This window comes from Entelurus aequoreus, linkage group LG05 (assembly GCF_033978785.1).
Source record: "Entelurus aequoreus isolate RoL-2023_Sb linkage group LG05, RoL_Eaeq_v1.1, whole genome shotgun sequence".
Lineage (NCBI taxonomy): Eukaryota > Metazoa > Chordata > Actinopteri > Syngnathiformes > Syngnathidae > Entelurus > Entelurus aequoreus.
Window position 1 is genome coordinate 29,394,199 of NC_084735.1, and position 27,135 is coordinate 29,421,333.

The 27,135-nt window shown below is 42.6% G+C and overlaps 2 protein-coding genes across 3 annotated transcripts in view; one reads left to right on the forward strand and one right to left on the reverse strand.

The window, feature by feature from the left end:
* Nucleotides 1-27,135, forward strand: part of zgc:175280 (cationic amino acid transporter 2 family protein) — a 58,560-nt gene that overhangs the window by 15,133 nt on the left and 16,292 nt on the right. For both annotated transcript variants that reach the window (XM_062047665.1, XM_062047664.1), the window contains exon 2: nt 17,932-18,035. The gene's annotated coding sequence lies outside the window, so the exon portion shown is untranslated. The remainder of the gene's footprint in view (nt 1-17,931; nt 18,036-27,135) is intronic.
* On the reverse strand, nt 14,041-26,232 carry casr (calcium-sensing receptor). The gene is made up of 6 exons (XM_062047663.1): nt 26,048-26,232; nt 23,367-23,673; nt 17,898-18,737; nt 17,604-17,825; nt 15,761-15,884; nt 14,041-15,686 (listed from the first exon to the last, which is right to left on the reverse strand). The coding sequence occupies exons 1-6, from the start codon at nt 26,230-26,232 to the stop codon at nt 14,551-14,553; spliced, it is 2,814 nt and encodes a 937-aa protein (XP_061903647.1). The 3' UTR covers nt 14,041-14,550.

The window sequence follows — 27,135 nt, forward strand, 5'->3', positions numbered from 1 at the left end:
TACGAATCACCAGAGGTGGGACCAAGTCATTGCTTTGCAAGTCACAAGTAAGTCTCAAGTCTTTGCCCTCAAGTCTCGAGTCAAGTCCCGAGTCAAGACAGGCAAGTCCCGAGTCAAGTCCAAAGTCAAGACTGGAAAGTCTCAAGTCAAGTCCCATGTCCTGCATTTTGAATTTCGAGTCCTTTCAAGTCCTTTTAACCACAGACTAATATATTTACACAGATTGTGTATGCTTTTAAAACGCTGTATTTATTTATTAAAACAAGTGCATTTGAAATTGCAGGAAAAAAAATAGTGCTAACATTGCACTTCATAATAGCACCATTATCCAGTCATTTTAAACATTTAACTCATTCCTTTACAGAATAAACACATTTGAAAAAACAAGTGCAACTGTACTTATTTGCACAAAAGTGTTAACATTGTATTTCCTTGGCACATTGCATTGTAACTACCGGTAGTTCCACAGCAGTTTCTATCCTGTTCTTACCTTATCTCATTGATCTCATCTCATACTGTATGTGTGTTGATGTGTGCGTACATATTAAAAACATAACAAAAACATGAACAAAACAATGAACAGAGTTGTACTTTTTAGATGTCAGGGCCCTATGCAATATGTTCACATATTCTTAATATAGTATACATTTTAACTGACCTTTATTTGACTATGTTTGTGTTTTTGTAGGTGGCTAAAATACGCGGTGCTGCGGATCGCCGTCTAACGTTACGTTACTGTGTGTGATACATTGACTAACGTAACGTTATGTAAAGGTACCTCATGCAACCCTGCTTAAAAAAAAAAATCACTTGACAAAAAGTATGAATAAGGTAGCGAACTGCAGTGGACGCAACATATTGCCGTGTTTTCAATGACGTTATAACCATGGACATCTTATAAGTAGACGCAGCATTGGCTGCTGTGACACGAGCAATTTGGCCGCCATCTTGAAGTGGTGATGAGGAGCCGGCGAGCAGCCTAAACTGACAGTTGACAGGGAGAAAACAAAGATGGTGTTCAGCGTTTTCCAACTCAAATGAGCGGACAGTTGAAAATAGAAATCGGGTGATTACTTTTCACAAGTAAGATTTAACATTAATGTACTATTGGTTGTATTTTATGAAAATAATATTACCACAGAGTTGAGAAGGAGCAAAGATCTTTAATATTTGTATGTGAAAATCACAAATAAATCTTCTGGGGGAGGATGACGCCCCTACAGGGGTTTGGTTTACAAACTTTCAGCCCCACCTAAAACAAAATTCACCAGCCGCCACTGATTATGATGCATTCTCATTTTAGGCAAAATATAAGACAATACTTTCCTAACAGTATAATTGTAACCAGGAATAAGTCTTCAAGTAACAATATTCAAATACTAACATTGTTGGGTAAGACAGAATTTGGTTTTATTCTGAATCCAGTGAAACAGATTGGTGGTTTTAGCTGATATAAAGACTTACAGGTGTTTATATATGTTTATGTTGAAGTATTTGGCAGACGCTTTTATCCAAAGCGACATACATAAAAAAATACATATAAAACAATGACTGTAAACATGATCATTTAAGGGAAGAATGTAATACAAAATATCAATACAAAGTGTCAAGACAGAATAAACTCTCTGCTGCTGCAGCAACAGAGATACAGTCTATAAGATATATAGATATCTAATGTATTCATACATTCTTTATGTAGGATATACGCATGTATATATAACCTAATCATATAGTTTCTTCAATTTAAAAATAGCTGACCGTTTTTTTCCCCATCTCTGGGATTACATTCCCAGTTTTGATCTCGGACGTCTGGTCACTTATAGCGTATATTATATTACTGTTAAGCAAACTATGAATAATAAAACACGCCAAAACATGTGTCCTTTATCATAGCTACACATATAACAAAAAAGCGCGTGAAAATCAGTGGTATTCAGTGAGGTAAAATGAATTAAATGCGCTGACAGTTCATTGCTCCTGCCAAATGAATTGCACTAGTGGAGCAGATCACCACTCCAAGATGGCGGCCCCGCGTCTCGTCTGCGCCTGTAGGCAGTAGCGCGCGATGCTGCGTACCCTTATAAGATGTCTATGGTTATAACGTTAGCAGTGAGTTTACAGCCTCACTGATTTAACTACACAGCAAATAAAAGTCACGTTACTTAGCCAATAAACGTTAGCTTACATTCAAAACTTACCCTTCTTTGTGCATCTTCAAATGTCGAACGAAGTTGGAAGTTGTTACGTCTCCGTCTATAATATTCGAACTGCATGATTTGCATAGGGCTATTCGTTTTTTGTTGACCGAGTCGTAGTTTTAATACCCGAACGAAATTAACTTTGGCATAATTGTTTCTCACTGCCGCATTGTTTGACAATTCTTCTTCATTGGTTGTCCTGCAATTTGATTGGATGAGAGCTGTGGGATGAAAACAGCGTAGATCTAATTTGATTGGCTGTTGTACTGAGAGCACACCAGCTGACAGGAACAACACGCTGATAGACACAGACGAAGAAAAGGAAAAATACGGAGCGGCGCGCTCCCAAATAACTTTTTAATCTTTGGGTTTTGGGGAAAGTAGCAAGTCATGTCAAGTCAAAAGGCTGAAGTCCAAGTGAAGTCACAAGTCATTGATGTTAAAGTCTAAGTCGAGTTGCAAGTCTCTTTACATTTTGTCAAGTCGAGTCCAAAGTCATCAAATTCATGACTCGAGTCTGACTCGAGTCCAAGTCATGTGACTCGAGTCCACACCTCTGCGAATCACTATCAGTGACTGACAATGCCACACTGTGGCCGCAGTTCATTACGTGTACCGAATCTCTTCTGCAGTTCTTTTGACGGTACGGATCACTAGAATCAGTGACTGACAACGCCACACTGTGGCCGCAGTTCATTACGTGTACCGAATCTCTTCTGCAGTTCTTTTGACGGTACGGATCACTAGAATCAGTGACTGACAACGCCACACTGTGGCCAGTTCAGTACGTGTACCGAATCTCTTCTGCAGTTCTTTTGACGGTACGGATCACTAGAATCAGTGACTGACAACGCCACACGGTGGCCAGTTCAGTACGTGTACCGAATCTCTTCTGCAGTTCTTTTGACACTATGGATCACTAGAATCAGTGATTGACAACGCCACACGGTGGCCAGTTCAGTACGTGTACCGAATCTCTTCTGCAGTTCTTTTGACAGTACGGATCACTAGAATCAGTGACTGACAACGCCACACGGTGGCCAGTTCAGTACGTGTACCGAATCACTTCTGCAGCTGCAGTACAGTTTAATTGCAAATCAGCATTATTATAATGATGATGATAGCTACTAAACAACAACAACAACAACAGTTGCAGTAGAATGGATAATAATAATAATAATAATATGAATCAGAATTGATCCCCAAGGAGACATTTATTTTTGTTACAATAACTGTGTAAATAATAGCCTATGTATGTGTACATACATTAGTTATTATTTTTATTTTAAATCTTCTCAAAACAGCCTGCCCTACACGTTACCCTCCGCCCCTCCCCCTCGCGTCGCTGCTGCTCAGCCTGCACGGATTTTATTTAACTTTATGTGTTGAGATAATGGGGATGTGTGTTTGTTTTCATGTGGCTTGAGTCAACGTTAGCCGTTAGCTTGGAGAATGAATGGAGAACGGATGCCAATGGCATGAAACATATCCCCGCGACAGGGGGAGAATCACTCGCGGCATTGGGGCAAGCAGAGCAGAGAGCGAGAGCGTTGACGTTCACTGAGTGATTCATGTCGTTAATCCGCGGTGAACGAATCGTTCGCTCAGTCCCTCCCCCCGCCCTCTCATTGGCTGCGTCGTTCGCCGACGTCGAGGGTTCAATGAGTCACAGAATGCGCAGTTCCACTCATACCGGCATGGTCGCGGCGGAGATCAACTGAACTGAGAAAGGAACGAATCAGTTCATGAAGTGATTCGGTTCAGTACGTTCACTCAAAAGATTCGTTCTTTCGAACAAATCGTTCGCGAACGACACAACACTAGAATGAGGATAGGTTGCTCAATAATAGTTTAAAAAGAGCGTCAGACTTTGTGTGCACTTCTTCTGGACGCTACAGTATTTAAACACAGTGTTTGTTAGTATTTTAAAATGTAACTTTTAGCATGTTTTACCGCTGCTAGAAATGGATGTGGAGCCCCTGAACCAAGTTGTATCGTATCTAACTGATTTTTAGTTTAATTTGAAAACTTCTAATGTAATATTTTCAAATTAAAATTTATCATTTACACTGTGCAGTTATTATGTATTCATTGTTTTTTTTTAAATATATACTTATTGTTTATTTTTAGATCTTTTGTTTAAGTGCTGATATAATCAATGACAAGAACTGAGACACATTGATTGTTTGCTTCCACAGTGCAGATCAGACGTGAACACCATGCTGGTCTCTGCAGGAAATTCACTTGTTTTTTGTTTTGAGGCTCTTTAGTTGTCCAGCTGCTTGTCAGCCTCTTTTAGATCAACCATGATCCCAGCAGTCCCAGCACTTCACTCTTTTTGGGCCTCATCAAAAACACCTTGTCTTTTTATTTTATTTTTGTATTATTATTACCTAAAAATAAAACTTTAACCATAGTTTTTCTCACCTTATTAACACTATATAGCAAAATATGTCATATACATATTCAAACTCCTATAATGGTCTAATATATTATACTGTATACCTAACATTTTATTTCCGTCATTTAAAAGCACACGGCTTAACTGTAAATGTACTAAAATACATATGGTGAAATGGACACAGCCGTATAATTCCAATTTCTACTATTTTACTGTGATGATTTGTTTCACCCAGGACAAAGAAGCTCCATGGCTCAGTCACAAAGGAAATAATCCACTTCACAGTTGTCAAGCCTGGGTGGCTTTAAACAAATAGTGCCATCCGTGACTCTGTGAAGTTGCTCCTCCTGCATGTGTGTTTACGTCACGGCCGCCTACTGTAGTCGAGCAGTCTGAATAGCATTTACATGTGAGAAACACCTGTTTGCTCAGGTCACACACTCGTGACAAGCAAATAAGTAGTGTTCTCTGAAAAACACTTCAAATTCACAAATTCTCATATCTACTGCAACATCACTGCTGTAGTTTGTATTGAAGCATTGGCACATTGCAATGTTAGCAGGCTTGATTTACACATTTTCCCAGATATGCAGTCACTTTTTTAAAGGGCTTCCATTCTTGTTGATTATTTATCTAAAATTCACATTGGTATGGTTTTACAGCCTTACAGCAAGTGCAGAATTATATGTGTTGTGTCAGAAAAGGTTTGTGCTGCAGCTACAGTATGCGTCTATCTATAGATGATTGGACAAAAAAGCACATTGGTTTAGAACCAAATTTAACAATTGAACCACAACAATCCAATTCTTGATCTTGTCCATAATCTAGTCGTTCTTCGTGATGTGATTATCTAGTCTAGTCTCTTAAATCTGATCATAAGGTTTGATGTAATCCAGAGGTGTTGATACTTTTTCCACTAAAGGTGGAATACTAATTTTTGATATTCCGTACCCCTTCTGTTTATCGAACATGCTAAAATCTATCTAATGTATTGTCAACATGTACACATCAAGTAGTTATTACTGTCAAAATAATTGTGTGCAACTCTTTAAGTAACAACAGTGTGTGAGCAACTTGAAATGTCCTTCCTAAAAAAAAAAAAAACACTAAAAAACAAAAAGAGACTGCCCACAAATGGTCCCAAACCAGACTTTGGCCCCCAGGTTAAATGTGACTGCATTTATAGTAATGCTTTTAATAATACAAATATCTTTCTGAGACTCAGCGTGTCCTCTGCAGTGGACATTTGTGTTTTGCATAACAGGGCTATTTTTTTCATCAGAAAAGTTTAACTCTATGAAGGCGCTCTGTAGTCGAAACACTTGTATCTTAAATGAACGTCGCCCATTGAAATGAATTAAAATCTATTTAAATGTTGCTTGCCCTCTGAAACAGCACAATTTTAACATATAAAAGCCTTTTTAAAAATTAACACATTTTAGATAAGAGATAGTGTATGAAAAAACAATACGATAGAATGTACTGTAGAATGTACTACAAACGACCACAGTAGTTTAATGAAGTAGTGTAATAATAATGTACAGCATTCATCTTGGACAGTGGATGTTATAAATTCCCTTTGTCAGAAGATTAAGAGAAAGTTCCCTATTTAATATGATAATTGTTGAATATAATTGACTATATTATTGTTGACGTAAACAAGCTATTATTGTAGTCATGCACTTTTAAGTTACGTCTGTTTTGAGTCAGGCAGTTTACCGGGCAGCTATGTTTACTTTCCGGGGTCCTTCGGGCAATGTGTTGAACAGTGTGTGTATGTGAGAGTGTGCTTAGCTGCTGCTGCTACAAAGCAATATATAAAGAAGAAGTTAAAAACGTAAAACGGTGTCCTTATTCCCTAACCGGAGTACGCTCACGGGTGAAGAGTCCCAGCACAACAACAACAACATCAGTTTAAACATATAGTTCTTTAATATTGGTCCTTCGAGCCGGATTATCTTCACTCGCGACGGAGAAATGGACGCAGCGCTAACAACAGCGACAGACGGCGGCGCACTCGGAGCAAGACAGCGACAGCTTCCAACTCGTCTAGAAAGCTACCAGGTTAGCCTCCCACAGTCCCTCATTCCTCACGGTGCCCGCACGGAGCGCACGCTATCCCCGATCGTCTATTTTCGGCGGGAGCGGCCGACAAGGTGAGCGAGTGGAACATGGCGATACATGCTAGAGACTTGCCCAGCCAGCTAACACGCCATATGAGCCAACCATCGGCGGCGCCCGCAAGGCGGAGCTATCAAAGCAGGCAGGGTTCTCCTGTCCTACGGCCACCAGCTAATCTCAATATGAGCGTCCCAACATATCAATCACCCTGGCTAAACTGTCCAGTAGTTCACAGCACCCCTCCGTCACAGCCATCCAGCCTCCATCTTGGATCATCTAGGCTGCTTCAGCATGAGCCACACCTGTCTACACTGCCACATAACATCTCTACAACACTAGAGCTTCAAGCAGCAAAGACTCCTACACCAGGTGGTAGACAGGAGAACTACACACTGACGCAGTCTCTGCCCTCAACTGTGACATCGGCATGGGCACCGCCTCCCTTCACTACGCTGAATGTTTCTATGCTTCAGCCTACACCTCAAGCTTCACAACTAGCGAGTTATGCCAGCCCCCAGACATCAGTTACATCAGGCTACCTGTAACCAGCCTACCACAGTGTTGATTAACAATGTACAGGGCAGAGTGCCACCAGCTGCACAACTGCAATACCTGCCCATGTAGACAACACCAGTAAATCCAGCGCCAGTGCAGCAATACACCCCACTCCCGTCTGCACAGCCCGTGCAGCAACACGCTCCACTGTTTGCACAACCAGCCTATCAACCCCCACAGATAGCAACAGCGCCATATTCTGCACCACAGCTACCTGTTGCGGCTGGCACTCAGCCAGTTATCAATCCATCGCCCTACAGCGCTGCCACTCCCCTGGGGACTGTCTATCAGCCTCCATCAACCATCGCTACACAGCCATTACACCAGTCACCACTGCCAACGCAGAACCAACAGCTGCAACTCTACCAGCCTGTGTATCCGCCATCAACTCAGCCAGCATATCAACTGGTGTCTCCCCCTGCTGGTTTCACTCTGCAACAGCCCCCATCAACTCAACAGGTTCAGTACAGTCCCCAGTCTCAGTATACGCCACTACAGGTACCTTACACTACCCAGTCCCCCAGACAGCCTGTTCCAATACCTGAACTGCCTAAGTTGGTGCATGACAGTGAGAGAGAGTTTGCTGATTTAAAAATGGCGTTAGATCACCTGCTCAATCCACACACTGAACTTTCTGAACATTACAAATACCGTGTGCTTATGGAACACTTGATCCTGGATGAAGCTAAGCTAATAGCTCAGTCACACAGACATTATATACAGCCCTACGCCGCCGCCATGCAGGCTTTGCAGAAACAGTACGGGCAGCCACATCAGTTGGCACAAAGTGAGATTGCAGCCATCCTGAACTCTCCTGATGTCAAATCAGGAGACCCCAAAGCCTTCCAGAGCTTCGCCCTCAACGTTGACTTGCTAGTGGGAATGCTAACCTCATTGGAAGGGCCTAATGGGATGGAAGTGATGTCTACTGGCCATGTTGACCGGCTACTTAGCAAACTCCCTAGACACATGAGAGACAATTTTGTGGAGCATCTGCAGGTTCAGGGGCGCCTCAGCACCAGCAGCCTAAATCCATACAACCTCAGAGAACTCGCAGAGTGGCTCAAGGTGAAGGCAGAAGCTCAGAGACTGTCCGCAAAAATGGCACAGCGCCATCGAGCTGAAGGAGCATCGCCTGCCAATCGAGACAGACCTGTCCCTTCTCCCCGGCCTCGGACTCGGCCTGTTTCTGTGTATCACGGCGCAGACCAGCCCAAATCAGCCGAAACGACTCGGCCAGCAGCTAAGCAACAAAAGTTTAAAAGGATGTGTCTCTTCTGCAAGAGTACAGAGCACTACTTGTCGCAGTGTCCAGACATTATTCAATGCTCAACACAGGAAATTGAGAAGTGGATAGCAGGCGGAAAGCGCTGTCGTAACTGTGGCCGTACTAACCACGATGAAGAGAGCTGCACATTAAAGAAACCTTGCAGTGAGTGTCAGGAGATCCACCTGAGAGTGCTGCATGACATCACCAGGCCGGGCCCCCAAATCTTCCTCATCACACCCAAAGACTGCACCTCAGCGGCTAACTCGATGCAGGGAGGGAAAGTATACCTCAAGGTGGTGCCAATCATCATCAGTCATGGGACCAGATCACTGCAGACCTATGCAATCCTCGATGATGGAGCTGAACGCACCATAATACTCCCAGCTGCAGTTCGAGACCTGAAGCTCAGGGGCAGAGCAGAGTCCCTCACCCTGCGGACTGTTCGTCAGGATGTGGTTCACCTCACTGGAGCATCAGTTGACTTTCATGTAGCTTCTCCAGCATCACCATCACAGCAGCATTTGGTTGAGAGGGCCTACACAGCAGGTCGACTCACCCTGACAGCAATCCTATCCAATAGCAGCGCTCCAGAGACGCTACCATCACCTGAGAGGATTACAACTGCAGAGCTTCAATAAGGTGCAACCACTGCTGCTCCTTGGTGCAGATTACACTCACCTGATCACTGCTACAGAACCTGTGAGGTTTGGCCCAAAGGGAGGACCCGTAGCTATCCATACAGCACTCGGCTGGACGCTCCAAGGCCCAGATGGTTCCCAGTCCCCCACTGCATCATCCTACTACACCGCCTTCAAGCCTACACCAGATGACATCTACCAACAAGTCGAACGCCTCTGGCAGCTTGATGTGCTCCCATTCCGTAGCGAGCGGCTAGCAGTGCGGTCTCGCCTGGACCAGGAAGCGGTGAGCGTCTTGGAAGCACGCACTAAGAGAGTGAAGGTTGGTGACACACTTCGCTACACTACACCCCTGCTCCGGATAAAAGGTGCACCACCACTAAAAGCAGATGTTGAAGCAGTGATGCCAAAGCTACGCAGTACAGAGAGACGACTGCTTAAAGACACTGTCAAAGCTAAAATATATGAAGCAGAGATCCAGAAGCTTATAGATGGTGGGTGTGTCACAAAGCTCCAGGAGGGAGAGGGAAACAGCTCCAGAGAGTCATGGTTCATACCTCATCACCTCGTCCATCATAATGGCAAACATCGCCTTGTCTTTGACTGTTCCTTTAATCATGGTGGTCTCTCTCTCAATGAGCAGCTTCTCCCAGGTCCAACCCTCGGCCCATCTCTCATGGGGGTCCTCCTGCGGTTCCGCCAGCACGCTGTCGCCATCAGTGGAGATATCCGAGCCATGTTCCACCAAGTTCGGCTGCTACCGGAGGACCAGCCGTTGCTGAGGTTTGTTTGGAGAAACATGCAAAGGGAGAAACAGCCTGACGTATACCAATGGCAGGTCTTGCCATTTGGTACCACAAGCAGCCCGTGTTGTGCAACATTTGCCCTGCAAAAACATGTCAAAGAATGTGCTGCAGGAAATGAAGACATCTTGCAGTCCATCGAACAGTCTTTCTACATGGACAACTGTCTGCAGAGCCTGTCAACGACTGAGTCAGCCAAGCTCCTGGTGGACAAGATGCGACAATGTCTGGCCTCAGGAGGATTTGAGATTCGACAGTGGGCAAGTAACTTCTCATGTGTTGTCTCCCACTTGCCTTCCAGTGCCCGATCTGAAAGCACAGAGCTGTGGCTGGCCGAGAAATGCAACGATCCACAGGAGCCGGCCCTTGGTCTGCGGTGGTATTGTCCATCTGATCGGCTCGGTTTCAAGCCAAAGCCCCCAGAGAGTGAGAACCCTACTATGCGGTACATCTATAAGGTACTCGCCCGCCAGTATGATCCGATCGGGATCATTATCCCGTACACTACACGGGCCAAGATTCTTGTCCAGAGACTGTGGGCAAAGAAGAGGAGCTGGGACGACCCGAATCTTCCTCCTGACATCCTCCAGGCCTGGTCCAGCTGGGAGAGAAAACTCCCCGAGCTGGCCAACATCTCCATCCCTCGAACCTATGCACCATTGGAGCTTGCTACCGACACCACAGAGTACACTCTCCACGTCTTCTGTGACTCCTCTGAGCAAGCCTACGGGTCAGTGGCATATCTCACCACAAGAACTAATGACACTGTCTATGTCTCATTTGTGATGGCAAGGTCTAGAGTGGCCCCAAAACGCCAGCAGTCAATGCCACGGTTGGAGCTCTCTGCAGCGCTGACAGGAGCCCAGCTGTCCTCCCTCCTTCACAAAGAGCTCACCTTGTGTATTGCCCAGACCTTCTTATGGACTGACTCCACAACAGTTCTCACCTGGCTGACATCTCAGTCGTGCAGGTTCAAGGTTTTCGTGGGAACAAGGGTTTCTGAGATCCAGGAGCTGACTTCCTCACACACCTGGAGGTATGTGGATACAGCTAACAATCCGGCCGACGATCTCACCCGTGGCAAGATGTTAGCTGAGCTGGCTGGGCCAAATCGTTGGATCCAGGGACCAGCATTCCTTCGCCGTCCACCGGATGAATGGCCATCCTGTCCTAGCATCACAGAGCCAGAGGACCGTGGTGAGTTAAAACACAGTGTTTTTTTGTGCTCTCACACAGACCAGCTCACAACCCAAGATACCAGATCTCACCCGGTTCAGCAGCTGGAGAGAGTTGGTCAAGGCCACGCAACAGTCTCTTCATGGGGCGGCAGCCGACCCTGCTTCACCCCTGTGTGACCTAAGAGATGCTGAAGTCCACCTGCTCAAAACCAGCCAAACAGACTGCTTCTCTGAAGAAATCAGATGCCTCAGAGCCGGCAAGCCTGTGCCACCCAGCAGCAGGCTGAGTACGCTCGCCCCAGAATTAGACCCGACATTGGGTCTTATACGGGTTGGAGGACGCCTGCGCCGTTTAGAGAGCTCTAGCCCCACTGATATTCACCCAATACTGTTGGATCCCCGTCATGCAGTCACCACACTCCTCATTAAAGAGATGGATGCTCAGCTACACCACCCTGGACTTGATAGGGTGTTTGCAGAGATGAGGCGCTACTACTGGGTTCTGCGAGGAAGGCAGGCTATCAAAAAGTATCAGAGAGCTTGCACTGGTTGCATGAAGTGGAGAGGGAAGCCAGTGGTGCCGAGGATGGCAGACCTGCCCTCAGCCCGTCTGCGGCTGCTCAAGCCTCCATTCTTCTCAACAGGCGTGGACTGCTTTGGCCCGTACATGGTCAAGGCTGGGAGGCGAAGTGAAAAGCGCTGGGGGATCATTTTCAAATGTCTCACGACGAGATGTATACATCTGGATCTACTCACCAGCCTCGACACAGATGCTTTCCTCCTCGCACTGAGACGGTTCATCGCACGGAGAGGCACTCCCTTTGAGGTCCTCTCTGATCAGGGGACTAACTTCAGAGGAGCAGATAAGGAGCTGAAGGAGGCCTTTGCAGCAATGGAATCACAGTTGCAGGAGCGGCTTGCAGAAAAACAGATTAAGTTCCGTCTTAACCCACCAGCATCTCCCCACTTTGGTGGTGTCTGGGAGCGTGAGATTCAATCAGTCAAGAAATCCCTGCAAGTGGTCATAGGTGCACAAGTGCTCCAAGAAGAGGTTCTGCTCACACTCCTCATCGAAGTGGAAGGCATCCTCAATGCCAAGCCTTTAGGATATGTATCCTCGGATGTGGCCGATCCAGACCCAGTGACGCCCAGCATGTTGTTGATGGGGCGGCAGGATGCCTCTCTTCCACAAGTTGCCTATGCTCCTGACACCCTCACCAGGAGGCGCTGGCGTCATTGCCAGATGATGGCCGACCACTTCTGGACACAGTTCATCAGAAACTACTTGCCCTCTCTTCAAACCCGCCAGAGATGGCGCCAACACACAGATCATCTCCTCCTGGACACAGTTGTGATGATTGTTGATCCTCAGCTTCCACATGCTCACTGGCCAATGGGGAGGGTGATGAAGCTGAATGCAAGTGATGATGGATGTATACGGACTGCTGAAGTTAAAGTTGGCGAGAAGATTTACGTGAGACCAGTTGCTTGGCTGGTCCAGCTGTCAACTCTTCCTGAGGATAATCCTGTTTAAAGGACTGTTGTGGGAATTTATGTTTGTTTCAAAATTGCCATGCTATTTAGGGGGCGGCTGTTATAAATTCCCTTTGTCAGAAGATTAAGAGAAAGTTCCCTATTTAATATGATAATTGTTGAATATAATTGACTATATTATTGTTGACGTAAACAAGCTATTATTGTAGTCATGCACTTTTAAGTTACGTCTGTTTTGAGTCAGGCAGTTTACCGGGCAGCTATGTTTACTTTCCGGGGTCCTTCGGGCAATGTGTTGAACAGTGTGTGTATGTGAGAGTGTGCTTAGCTGCTGCTGCTACAAAGCAATATATAAAGAAGAAGTTAAAAACATAAAACGGTGTCCTTATTCCCTAACCAGAGTACGCTCACGGGTGAAGAGTCCCAGCACAACAACAACAACATCAGTTTAAACATATAGTTCTTTAATAGTGGACTTCTACAATGTCTCCATCAAGCTGCTTCTCTGTCAAACCACACCTTCAGCAGCTTTTCCATATTTTCATGGATAAATGCCCACCGTTTTGATATTATTTTAACATCCTTGGCTGGTGTTAGACACAGTCTGCACTTAGTATGGTGCAGACTAGCACTGATACGTTCGAATTTCTATGCTAAGTCTGCTATATATTTTTGATTATTTCTTTTTTTAATCCAATGACTATCAGCCACTTCTTCTCAGCAATGTCCTTCAACTCACTCTTTTCCTTCATATAAGTGGAAAACAAAGTTATATCCATCTCTAGCTACAAACTAATGCTAGCGAGTAAGACCAGATGTTTTTGGTCGGACCTTACGGGGTTCACTGTGACATTTGCCACGCCAACTAATGGCAGGAATGCTTGTAACTTGAATTGTTGCTTGCAACTTAAAGCATATTAATTAGTCGAGAGTCAGCTCTTATCTCAAAACACTCTTAAGTTGGGGCACTCCTAAGTTGAGGTACCACTGTATATCCGTTCAACTCCTGTATTTTCCGGACTATGAGCCACTACTTTTTTTCTACGCTTTGAACCCGTGGCTTATAAAACGATGCAGTTAATCCAAGGCCTTTTCTTTGCTAACGGCTGGTGCCAATTTGACAAATAGTTTTCAACACCGACATAGACACTGAAAAGGTGTGTTATTGTTTGTGCTGTGGCGCCATGGTTTGGACGAGTTATTGAAAATGTACTTCCTGTTTTATGCCTTGAACCGGAAATATTTAGCGTTTCGTCCACAATTGGTCTATGGCGTTTCTGTTTGAAATGGTCCTTCATTCATCACTCCAAGCAACATTTGTAAGTTTTACAACATAACTAAAACTATTTATTACAAACTGTCCCATGTGGGATGTCTGTTGGAGCGTTTTCATGTATATTTGTACATGCTGTCGTAATGTAATGAAGTCGTGAATGCGTCGTTAGCATTAGCGAATACGCTAACATGTTTCCAAGTGTCTGTGTTGGAACTTTTAACTTACAATGGCGTTCTTATTGTATTGTTTCAGTTTTGTAAATTCACCAAAACGTGACCGTGGAGTTACTGAGTCTGTTTAGCTGATTGGAGAGGTAACTTCCGCAGCTAGTGGGTCCATGGTGATGACTTCTGTTTTGTTTGATCAGACATTTTATTGCCTTGTGACAGGCACCATTTGAAAACAATTAAGCTATGTAAATAAACACTTACAAAATCTTATGGTCGGGTGCGGCTAATATATTCAAAAATGTTTATTTCTTCTAAAGTTTGGTAGGTGTGGCTTGAATCCTGGTGCGCTCTATAGCCTGGAAAGTATGGTATGTTAGAGTAAATGACGTGGTTTACTTTACATTTCAAAATAAAGTCCAAAGTAAAATGTGTAAAAAGGTAGATTATCACATCAAAGAACTCCTCCTTGACTCCTCAAAGCTCAAAGACAACATGACGGTCCCGCTGCCAAAGCTCACCCTCGGCTTTTGCCTCCTAGTAGTGGTCTCGCTGTCGTCTCCGTTTGTCTTGAGGCTGATGGAGGACGACGGGGAGGAGGCAGATGATCCCCCGATGCTGCCAGACTTATTTCCAGACACCGTGTCATGTTTAAGCGTGGCTTTGGCAGCCACCTTGAAGGCGTGGGCCGCTGTGCTGCACCTGACTTCCTCAATGGTGTTCCTGGAGGGCTTGAAGAGGATGATGTAGACCTTGTTGGAGAAAATACAGGCCAGCATGCCAAAACTGGACGCCAGGATAGCGATGACTTCCACGGCTGAAACAAACTTTCCGTAAGTGCTGAAGTAGGCGGGGATGAAAGAGATCCAAACGATGAAGAATATGAGCATGCTAAAAGTGATGAACTTGGCTTCCGTGAAGTTTTCCGGAAGTTTGCGGGATTTGAATGCAAAGAAGAAACAGACAGCCGCCAGCAGGCATGTGTAGCCAATAAGAAACGCAAGAGCCATCTCCGAGCCCTCGTTGCAGGTGATGAAAATGATCTCATCGATGTCATGGTTCATGTAGCTGGAAGGCGGGGCATTGTAAAGCCACACCACACATATCATGACCTGGACAAAAGTGAAGAGAAAAACCAGGAGGAACTGCAGGTTCAACCCCCACCATTTACGATGGAAACTCGTCGGAATCTTGGCCTCGAACACCAAAAGCACTCTGTTGGTTTTGACAAGGACGCAAGAAATGCACAGCACAAAACTGATGCCGAAAGCCGGTTGGCGCAGACGGCACATCCAGTCGTGCGGCTCCCCGATAAAGATAAACGAACTGGAGAAGCAACAAATGAGTGAGAAGAGCAGCAAGTAGGACAGCTCTCGGTTTGTGGCCTTCACTATGGGGGTGTTGCGGAATTTGACAAACACTCCCATGACAAAAGCGGTCAATAGGACGCCCAGGACCGCACATATGGTCAACGCTATCCCAAAGGGTTCAGTCCAGGAGAGGAACTCGATTTCCTTTAAGAAGCAGAAGGTGTGGTTGCTGCTGGACCAGGAGTTATTGGGACACTTGGTGCAAATGCTGGCATCTGTGTGAGCAGTGATGTATCCATTAGAACCACATCTTTTATGGCATATTCAATATCATCTGGCTTAAGCGTACCTTTGTGATTACTGTACTCTCCATCTGAGCACTCGGTGCATTCAAAGCAGCACATGGGCATACTGTCTATGATGCCCTTTCTGGTGCCAGGATCGCAGTCCTCACTGCAGTTGGAGAACGGCACCTGGACCAAATGTTACATGAGAGAAAGCAAAGCACAGCTCCCATCTTAATACCTCATACCTACCATTCACTAATTTTCCATCAATGGATGAGGTATCCAAAAGTGCTCAGCAGTGCAAAAATATATATATATATATTTACAGCCCTCACCTTTTCACATTTTTTTATGTTACAACTTTATTCCAAAATGGAATGAATTAAGTGTTGTTCTCAAAATTGTGAAAATATTTTATTTTTTATTTTGCAGGTGTATTAAAACTTAAAAATCACATGTACATATTATTCCCAGCCTTTGCTCAATACTTTGTCAATGCACCTGAAGCAGTAATTGCCGCCAAAAGAATTACTGCTTCAAGTAATTTTGAATACGATGCCACAAGCTTGGCACACCTACAGTATCGTTGGGGAGTTTTGCTCATTCCTCTTTGCAGCACCTCTCAAGTTCTATCAGGTTGGATGGGAAGAGTTGGTTTCTATCCAGGATGTCTCTGTACATTGCTGCATTCATCTTAGTCTAGTCAGGGAGGTGAATAAGAACCCGATGGTCACTCTGTCAGAGCTACAGCATTCCTCTGTGGAGAGAGGAGAACCTTCCAGAAGCACAACCATCTCTGCAGCAATCCACCAATCAGGCCTGTATGGTATGTGGCCAGCTGTTGCTTAGTAACAATTTCGCCAACATACACCTGAAAGACTCTCAGACCATGAGAAATGACATTTTCTGGTCTAATGAGACAAAGATTGAAGTATTTGGTGTGAATGTCAGGCATCATGTTTGGAGGAAACCAGGTACCACTCATCACCAGGCCAATACCATTTATACAGTGAAGCATGGTGGTGGCAGCATCATGCTGTGAGGATGTTTTTTCAGCGGCAGGAACTGAAAGACTAGCCAGGATAGAGGGAAAGATGAATGCAGCGTTGTACAGAGACATCCTGGATGAAAACCAATGCTTACCATCCAACCTGATGGAGCTTAAGAGGTGCTGCAAAGACGAATGGGCAAAAGATATGTATGCCAAGCTTGTGGCATCACATTCAAAAAGACTTGAGGCTGTAATTGCTGCCCCTAGGTGCCAATCAGATTGCTTCTTATACCAGCCCTGTCCTCTGGGCTGGAGCATTTTTGCCTTGTACTTCAAAGTGCTACAGAGCTTTCCTTATGCTTCCTTTGCCTGGTGGCTTTTTGTGCACTTCCCTCATATAATATTTGTGTTGTGTTTTCTCTAACAAAAGGGTTTTTACCTGCTTTTCGCCTGCTTTGTCTGCATTCTGGGGTCCAGACCAACAACACCCAACTCCCACGCCCTCTTGTTCTAGAATTTTTTTCTCCCTAAAATCTTTAGGATATGGATAATGCTCCTTTAAATGCCATTTTAAGACCTGTTTTTAAAATGTACTCATGAAAAACGGTCTTGTGTTAAAAGATACCATAAAAACTGTCTTTAGTATTCCTCTAATTAAGATTAATTTGGATTCTAATTAATGTAGTGTTTTGTTTTCATTGTGACGTGTACCAGAATCATTTTTACGTTTAATCCCCTCTTGTTGATGTACCATAAGTGAAGCAAAACACTGCAGTTATTTGCTCGGGTAATCCACTGGGTTGGTACATTATGACCGCTGTGATGTCACACTGTTTACTTAGATGAAGCAGTAAATCCTGTCCATAGAAACACATGACTGTACCACACTAAACGAACTGAAACACTACATGTACCTCAGAGCTGTGTCCATTCCACAGTATCTTTGTCTTGTCAATGACCAGCTTGGCTCCCCTCTTGGAGTGCATATTGTAGTATCCCACCTCCTCAAACACCACAGAACCATCCTCGGCAGACCTGTGCCAGTTTATTATGGTGTAGTTTGCCGAGTTCTCATCAAAATGCCTCTTTCCGCCCATACTTTTGGTGTAGTTGAGATGTCTTAGTTGCTTCAGTGCCTGTGTAGCACAAAACACTCAATTGGATTGCAATTAATTCATCTTAGGTTGTGGATAAAGGGGAACATTTACCTGCCATGCTTCCATTTTCTTTATATCTGCACAGGAGTTGTTGGCAAAGAGACCACGTCCAGGTGTGCAGGTGACGATGTCCTGCAGGGCCTGTGCAATGGAGTAAACGGCACTGTACACGTTGTAGGAGATACGAAGGTGGGTGTAGTCCAGGTATGGGGTCTCTACACTCGTGATATCCTCCTCACCAGTACACAAGGGCCTAAAACTTGTGCTGCCATTGTCGTTTTCGTGAAGTCTGGGGCTGTCTTTCAGGTAACAGTTGAAAGTCTCCTCCCAAAACTCTCTGACAAATTCATTGTGATTGACTTTCTTGGGTTGTACTTGTTGCAGGAACTCTTTAAACTCAGGTATGTGTCCCGCCTTTAAAGCAATGCCAACAGTCCCCACCACGACATCCAGATACTCAGGTTTAGCGATGAGAGACGAGCTCGCCCAAGCTTCACTGGCGATCCAAGTGCGATCTGTGATGTTTCTCCTGACCATCTCTTTGATTAAAGGCTCTATATCTGGACCGCTAGCAAACACAACGATGACTTTGGCGCTAGAGTTCTCGATCCTGTCAGCCAGAGCTTGGATTTCCTGGTCCTCCATGTACTGAGAGATGAGTTCATTGAGATGAATGCAGATGTCACGCTCTTCTGTCTCTTTCTCAAACTTTTCTATACCGGGACGACCATAGTCATCATCTGAGGCCACAGCGATGACCCAGTTCCATTCGAAATGCTCGATTATATCCGCCATGGCTGTGGCCTGGTACTCATCTGAGGGTATGGTTTTCATGAAGGACTTATATTGGTTCTTGTTACTCAGTAGTCGACTCGATGAGGCATAGCTGATCTGAAACATAGTACATATTCCCATCATCATTCAGTTGCAGTTGTCAAACTGAAGGCCCAGGGGCCACATTATATGTAGCCCTCAAATACCTGGAAATGTGTGTGAATAGGGCATTTAGGTATTTTTGCTACATGGTATTATATGCAAAATCCTATTCCGAACATTTTTTATGTCAATGAAGCCCTTTTTGAAATGATTTTACTCCAATAGCTGAACTTAATATATTTTTGTCACCTTGACTTCTGATTGCCAAGCAATTTTTTCCACAGTTTGTTGGCATACTGTATCATAAGATTCAAATCAAAGGTGTACTTGTGTCCTTATGTCATGTGGCGATTATACGTTCATATAGTGGCCCGTTGAGGGCAGCTGTAACTGCGATGTGGCCTATGTCATCTTTTTATATATTATTGCACATAATTGTATGAGCAAAGTGAATTTCACAGCACACTACTCAGAAAGAGAGGAGGAAAATTTTAAGTCAGACATAAGCTGTATCCACCATTTAATTTAAAATTATTTTTTGGGTCTTGACCCACCATATTTTTTTTAACCAAACGCAATTGTGTATGTTCTTTACTTTTATAACCACAACAAAACATGTACAGTCATATTGTTTACTTTGTACATTTATAGGAATAAAGATATACCAGGATAATATACTTTTTTTTATATCAATACCCTTCTGCCTTATACTGAGGAATATTGGGTACACGTTCATTAAAACCTTTATTTAAAATTTGCACACAAAAAGAATACATCATTTGTAAATCTAATTGTATTTTCTCATATTTGCTCTACTTTCTTTTTTAATTAATAATTATATTCATAACAAGAATACACCTTTTATAATATATGTTTATTCAGTTCTATATAGCTGTATAAGCAAAGCACCGTATTAGAAAATGTTACTGTGATGAGAAAATACAATGTATAAATAGATAAAATATACAGTAAATCCTCGTTTATCGCTGTTAATCATGGTTTTCGTGTTGAGTAATTATTAATTATAAATCAAATATTTTAATAACTAGAGCAGTGGTTCTCAAATTTCTTCCACCAAGTATCATCTCAGAAAAACACTTGGCTTTCCAAGTACCACCATAATGACCAACATTAAAATACAGTAGCATAGTAGGCTTATTTAGTAAGTTTTATTTAACTAATATATTTCATTTTTTTGGGCCATTGTAACATTACACACAGTTTGAACAGTAACACTGTGTTTGAATATTTAATTAAGAGATTATTTGCCGTTCCACGAGATGGAGTGGTACACGTATCACAGTTTTAGAATCACAGAAATAGCGCATAAAAAACTGTTAATGACATTGTAAATATGTTTTTAACATTATGCGAGCCCTGTAGACTTGATCTAACACTCTTTAGTCACCATTACACTCGTTTAATCCAATATAGTCAACAGTGGCCGCAATACCGAACAGTGCACTCTTTTGGTCTCTTTTAGTGGCCAATAGTACTGTAGTATTGATCATTTTAGGTAATTCAGCATTTTCATGCTGGAAAAATGCTTAATTTAGGGCAACATTTTTTAGAATTTATTCAGAAAAACTGTTGCGACCGTAGGGCAGGCCATTCTTTGGCCCCGTTTACCCTGCACACCAAATCTGATTATTCTCCGCACAAGTGACACAGGTCTGATTTTTTTTCCCAGTCTAAACACTCCAAAGTGCTTCAAATCTGATCTTTTGGCATCATATCCAGGCCACATCAGGAGGTAGTACTGAATCCAATTGGAATCTGATATTTTCAAATGTGACTTCAGTCTGAACGCAGTGTGACCTGAATGTGATTTTTTTTTGTCAGCTTCGGGCGACTTACATCATTCGTGTGCACCGTAAAGAAGCAGTCACCAGCGGAAGTGGATATTTAATCACAACATCCGGTTTTGGTTTCTATTTATTTAAGCTTCACAGTGTCTTGGCTTAATGAGCAGGTATCGGACACCTCGGTCTCCTTGGACGTATCCTCGCTCATCCACGCAGACTGGGCACTGGCCGAGAGTTGGTGGGCTGCCGAGAGTGGAGTCGGCTCTCTTGGTTGCTTTGTTGGGTCTGCTCCTGTCTCTGGCCATGCTCCCCCCACCCCAGCAGACAATGGTGTGTAACACCACAGAGGCCACCACAGTGTATATGTTTTTTGTTGTTTTTTTTTTTTACTTTTGTGACTGTGTGTAGAAGTGGCTGGTTGCATCAGCTCTGCTCTTTTAATGTATTTTTTCGCTGATGTGTTGGACTTTCACAATATTATGTCAGACCCACTCGACATCCATTGCTTTCGGTCTCCCCTAGAGGGGGGGGGGGGGGGGGGGTTACCCACATATGCGGTCCTCTCCAAGGTTTCTCATAGTCATTCACATTGACGTCCCACTGGGGTGAGTTTTCCTTGCCCGTATGTGGGCTCTGTACAGAGGATGTCGTTGTGGCTTGTACAGCCCTTTGAGACACTTGTTATTTAGGGCTATATAAATAAACATTGATTGATTGATTGATATTTAATGTCCTTTGTGTTCTTTGATGTTTCCCTCTTACACACACGTTTCTGTGTGCTATAGCTATGATTTTTTCCCCCTTGGCCTCAGTCTGGACCCCCTCTCCAGGGGCCCAGGCTTAGACTGAATTTTTTTTTGTCACCCTCTTCCTCTCCCCAGCGTTTACCTGTTTTAAATTTTTTTTGTAAAGGGCGCCGGAAGTTGTCAGACCCGTCAGCGATCCTGTTCTGTCTCCCTGTAATGTTCGTCTGCTCTTGAATGGGATTGTTCTTAAAATCTTAATTTCCCCTCGGGGATTATTAAAGTATTTCTGATTCTGATTCTGATTCTATTTAAGACAACCGAATTTTCGGTGCATCACTTGTCAATAGTGCGCAAATAATAGGCTAAATGTAATGTATGAATATATATTTTGATTCCGAGGAAATAGCGATTGTTGAAAGACCGGAATTGATGCTGTGGCACATTTGCCTACATCTGAATTGAAAAATAAAGCTTCTGTAGATCCGCGCTGATGTCCGTGTCTTCTCTACTTAACAGCCATAAAAATATTACAACCCTCCCAAATATATTACACTAAATACATCCATTCATATATTATATTACTTTAATTTACTACCTCTAAAGACTTAGTGGCCACATGCGTGGACAGCACCGTTTAGCTCTTATTTCCAAAATTGTGTACACTACTGAATTGGGGTCTTATGGCCCTTATGTGGACACTTATACTGCCATCTGGTGGTGTCAGAAGAGTATAGCATACAATGGACTTTGGAAAAAAAAAGTTTAAAAATAAGAATTAGCATGTCACTAAACATGAAGTACACGTTTGTGTACTTATGGACTAAGTACATCATATCAAAAGATGATTCTTAGTTTTTATTCTATTTAGGGTCCAATAAGCCCAAATAGCAAAGAGAAATAAAAAAAAACATGTAAACAAACTTGGGCCTTAAGAGGTTAAAAAAAACACACAAGTTTAAGGTGTTGCGACTTTTAAATTGCGCGTGCAAGTGACGTCGAGGCCAAATTGAGGCCACGTTGGGGCCCTGGCGCGTTTACACTGGGGTCTGATAAAAATCACATTTTACTTGCTGTACGATGTCAGCTGGAAAAATCAGATCTAAAAAAAAATCTGATTTGGGCCACTTTGGCCTGCTGTGTAAACGTAGTCTTTGTATAGTTTTGGGGGGTTTTCCCCTGTGTTTTTGGCTTCACTTCCTGTTTTACGCTCTTATTTTGGTTCCACTTTCTTTTTTGTTTGTATTCTGTTACAGTAGCTTTACTCTGCCTCTGAGCGCTTCCCTCCCTCCTTGTTTGTATTGATTATCTTACCTGGTGTTAATGAGCACTCGGGGGCTGATTAACCAGGCTAATAAACCAGTCTCCCTTAGCTGTTGGTTGTCTATGCAAGTCGGAGGTACAAACACGGTTTGTAATATTTTTTTAGTTTTTGTATTCTTGTATATTATTTAGTTTGAAGCTTTTTCTGTGAATCCCCTTGTGCACTCGGTTTGTTCTTCGGACTTTTGAGCATTAGGTACTCTTCTGCCTGCACACTGCCTGCCTGTATTCTACCTTGTTTGAGGTCAAAACCCCAGCCACAAGGTTTATATTTACTATCTATCTATCTCCCACCGCTTGTCACTCTCAGGATCGCGGGAGCTGCACTCGGGCGGGGTACACCCTGGACAAGCCGCCACCTCATTGCAGGGTCAACACAGATAAACAGACAACATTCACACTCACATTCCCTACAAGCCTGTTTCGCAGGTTTCGCAGGGGAAACCTGCAAAACAGTCTTGTAGGGATGATATAGCCTCTGTGTTTTTTCCTGACCTAACGTATATTCCACTCTACCCCAGTATTGAGCACTGTATAATGGTTAAACCACAGAAACCTCGACTGTATGTATATATATATATATATATATATATATATATATATATATATATATATATATATATATATATATATATATATATATATATATATATATATATATATAAATGAAAATTATGTATCGATTTAGAATCGGGATAATTAAAAATTGCGATTCAGATGTGAAACTTTTTATTTAAATTTTTTTTGTGCACCCCAAGTGTGTATGTACTCACCTGAGGAATATAAAACAGACCCAGCAGGTTGGCCACTGCTGTGGACACAGCGGATCCGGCAGCTCCTACGACCGCGATGGTCGCCGGGATGTGATCAGTGCAGTTGCAAAACTCGTCCAAATTCAGGGAGTCGATCTTGTTTTGCGCCACAAAACTGAGAGTGGCTTCCAGCGCTTTTGACACCGTGTTGCACGTGTCAAAAATCCTGTAGCCGAGGGTGATGTTTGGCAGGAGAGTGCTGCTGTTGTTGACCTCGTCGATGGCAAAAATCATGGCCTGGAGCCAACGGAAACCACGGAAATTAAACCTATAGGACGCAGCACCACAAGCATTGAGAAAACACTTAGGCAACACACAGCACAATAGACTTCTAAGGCACTTTATTAGGTACACTTTTTATCCAATGAGATCCATACTTGAACTGCCTCAAAACTGATCAATATTTGTTTTTGTAGCCTAAAAAGACTGATTTGACGGCAGCTTTTGTGCGAAGTTGTGGCAAAAATTGCCACCTTTTATAGCTTACTTTTGTTAAATAACCTTGCAGAATGTGATTTAACATATTTTTGATATGTTTATGGGTTCTCTTTAACCCTAATCCCCCCCCCCCCCCAAAAGAACCACCGTTTTAACATTTGTATATTCATTTCCATGGGAGAGCTCATTTTTGAACAATGACTTAAATTTAAATTTTTACCATTCAAATTTTACCATGCAGGATATTGCAGGCCTTTTTTAATATGTCTTATTTGAAATGCCCGACTGCACCAAATATAATATAAATACACTTAATAGAGTCAAATACATATAAGGCAACAAGAGATGTATCCCACACTTCTCTTTTGTAAAGTACATTTGTACAGCCGATAAGGGCATCTACATCAACAATATGATTTGCCTGAGAAGCTGGACAGGACAAAAAAAAAGAAGCCTTATTTCGCAGGAGTTTTCTCCCAAAAGTCGCAATGAAAGTGTTATTTTTAGGTATTTGTTGTCGTAAAACTGCATGAGTTTGCAAAAGTTGCAATGCATTATGGTTTTCTTTCTGTAACATTATAATATAAAAAAGTGTTGAAGAATAAGTAATTCATGAACACATATAAAAAAAGAGATCAATTTCTAAACAACATGGCACACAGAAATGTGCAAAATAGTTGTTTTTTTCAGCTGTTACAAAACACCTGAATTCAGGAATGTGAGTAGCAGTTTGGAGGAAGAATTCTCACACAAACTTAAATATATGCACCTGTCAGATATCAAAAACATATTTTGGGGGGAATTGATGACAGAGAGTAATTTTTATTTTTACATGAAGAAAAGAAAATGGGCAACAAGAGAAAGGGCAATTTGAGCATCGCTAGGGGTCTATTTGTGCATGTGCCTGACAATATTCAGTATCAGTAAGTATCAGGAAAAAACTAATAATGTTTTCTAAGCCTTCTCAAGAAAAAAAACTAAACATAAATAATTTACATATTTAGACCAGGGGTGTTAAACTCATTTTCATTGAGGGCCACAAGACAGTTATGGCTGCTATCAGAGGGTCGCTTGTAACAGCAAATAATATATGAAATTGCCTTTGCATTTGATCATTATTTAAATTTTTACATACAATGTTAAAAAACACAAAGATTTTTACAGTAAACATTTTTTATTTTATTTTACTGTCAAATATACAGTATCTTACAACACATTACTGTAAATAGAAAACACTGTTTTTTTTTAATTCTGGCAAATGCGCTGCCAGTTTTTTACCATAATACACCATTTACAGTAATACACCATAAAAACAGTAACTGTAGATTTTACGGTAGAAGACTCGTAACTCAGTCGACAGAATTTTACTGTAAAAAACAAGGTTTTTTTCAATTGAATGTGCTGAAAAAACTACCCTAAATTTCACCGTAAAATCTATTGTCATTTTTACAGTGTACAACTTGATGCATATCTTGCTTCGAAATCCTAAATCAAGCAGATATTTAAGTATTCATTTTTATTTTGACCAAAAAAAAATAAATTGCATTATTTGTTGCATTACTGTTGCATTATTGTATTATATCAAATTTTAAAAGCTATGCCATTTCATGCAGTACATGTACGTTTGTATTTTGTTCTGCCAAAATGGAACGACCAAAACTTGACCAAAGATAAATTCATATGACCCCATTCGTCACTGTTTACCTGACACATTAAACGCGACAAATTGGGGGGAAAGGGGGGAGGGGGCACTATCTTCTATAGCCGTCAGATGGCTTTAGAGTGTTGACTATTTCAAAATGTGTTTTGTGGCAATTCCAACTTCGACCACATCGTCAGTTGCTACGTAGGTTGGTCCTTTCCATCATTTTCAGCAAACTGCATTGCAAAATGACTAACCCCCGCTCTTCCTCTCATGCAAGATCCACCCTGGAACGGGGCCATACGAACCCCTCCCCTATTGTACTTTATTGAGGCATATTATTTCCAGGTGTTTGCAGGCCCTATAAAATGACGTGGTGAGTTTGGCACATGTGGGTTAGAGAAGACGATCACATGTACCTTTGATTAGCAAAAATGACAATTAGCCAAAACGTGTAGGGAAGTTGCAGAGTTGCGAGATATTTTTAAAACTGATTATTCTCAACTGGATCTGACTAGATTTCTCAGATGTACCTAATAACACTGATACTGGCACAGGTCACCTGACACATTGTGTAGACTCAGGTCGCGCTGCCAGGTCTTGGTCTTTGGATGCAACCCCAAAGTGAATGGGGAACAAGCCTCCTAGCAAGATGTCACCTGTCATCTGCGCCCGTTGATGAGGCCCGTAGGTGGAAACGACACAGGTGGAGCCAAAGAGCAGCAGATAGCAGAGAACAAATAACATCTTCTTTTTTTTGTTTAGTTTTTTTGCCAGCAAAGTATGGTATTTTGTTTAACTCTTATCTCTTCTGCTGCTGCTGTGCTGCGCGGTGACGTTCATGCTCACACCAGACAATATCTGTACGCAGGGAAAAGAGAGAAAGAGGCAGTTTTATCACAGCGGTTCCATAGAGAGGAAAGGAGTCACAGTCTGATGAGCCTCTGTGGCCAGTGAACCCAGTCACCAGGAAGAACTGCCTGCCTGCACCTCGCTAATACTGCTGGAAAAATGCTGGGGCAGAGGTGTGATAATGAAGTAATGGCCGCCACATTCTCTCCTCTACCAAAACATCTGAATTTAATTTGGCCATTCGAATACACAATTTAGCAACCCATTCAACTTATGGAAAATCTATTTGATGCCAAAAAGTTGGTGTTTCTTTCATAAAAGTTCATTGTTTTTGTAGTTTAATGCCCAAACTAAGTATTTTTTTTAATCTCAGGGACCAGATATTTACTGTAAAACTTCATATATCCTCCAGAGAACCAGCATCCTCTGCAGTGGATGTTTGTTTTTGCTAAATTTTTGGGGGGTTAGAGTTACAAAGTAGACAAATACCTCATTTGGGCCTTGAAATACGAATAAAAATAAAATGACAAATGTTGAAGAACACAGTAAATCTTAATTAATGCAACAATATCAATTAAAAATCAATAAATTAGCGATCACCTGTGACTGATTTTGGCTCTTTACCTTCAATTTAAAAATACATAATATATATAGAATATATTATAATACTGTATGCCTTCAAGATCTTCACCATTGTGCCTCGATGTGAATGAATGAAATATGAAATCCGTGCTGCAGTCTGCAGGTGTACCTAATGTTGTGGCCCTGCAGTCATATTGTTTTTGCACTTTTTGGCTT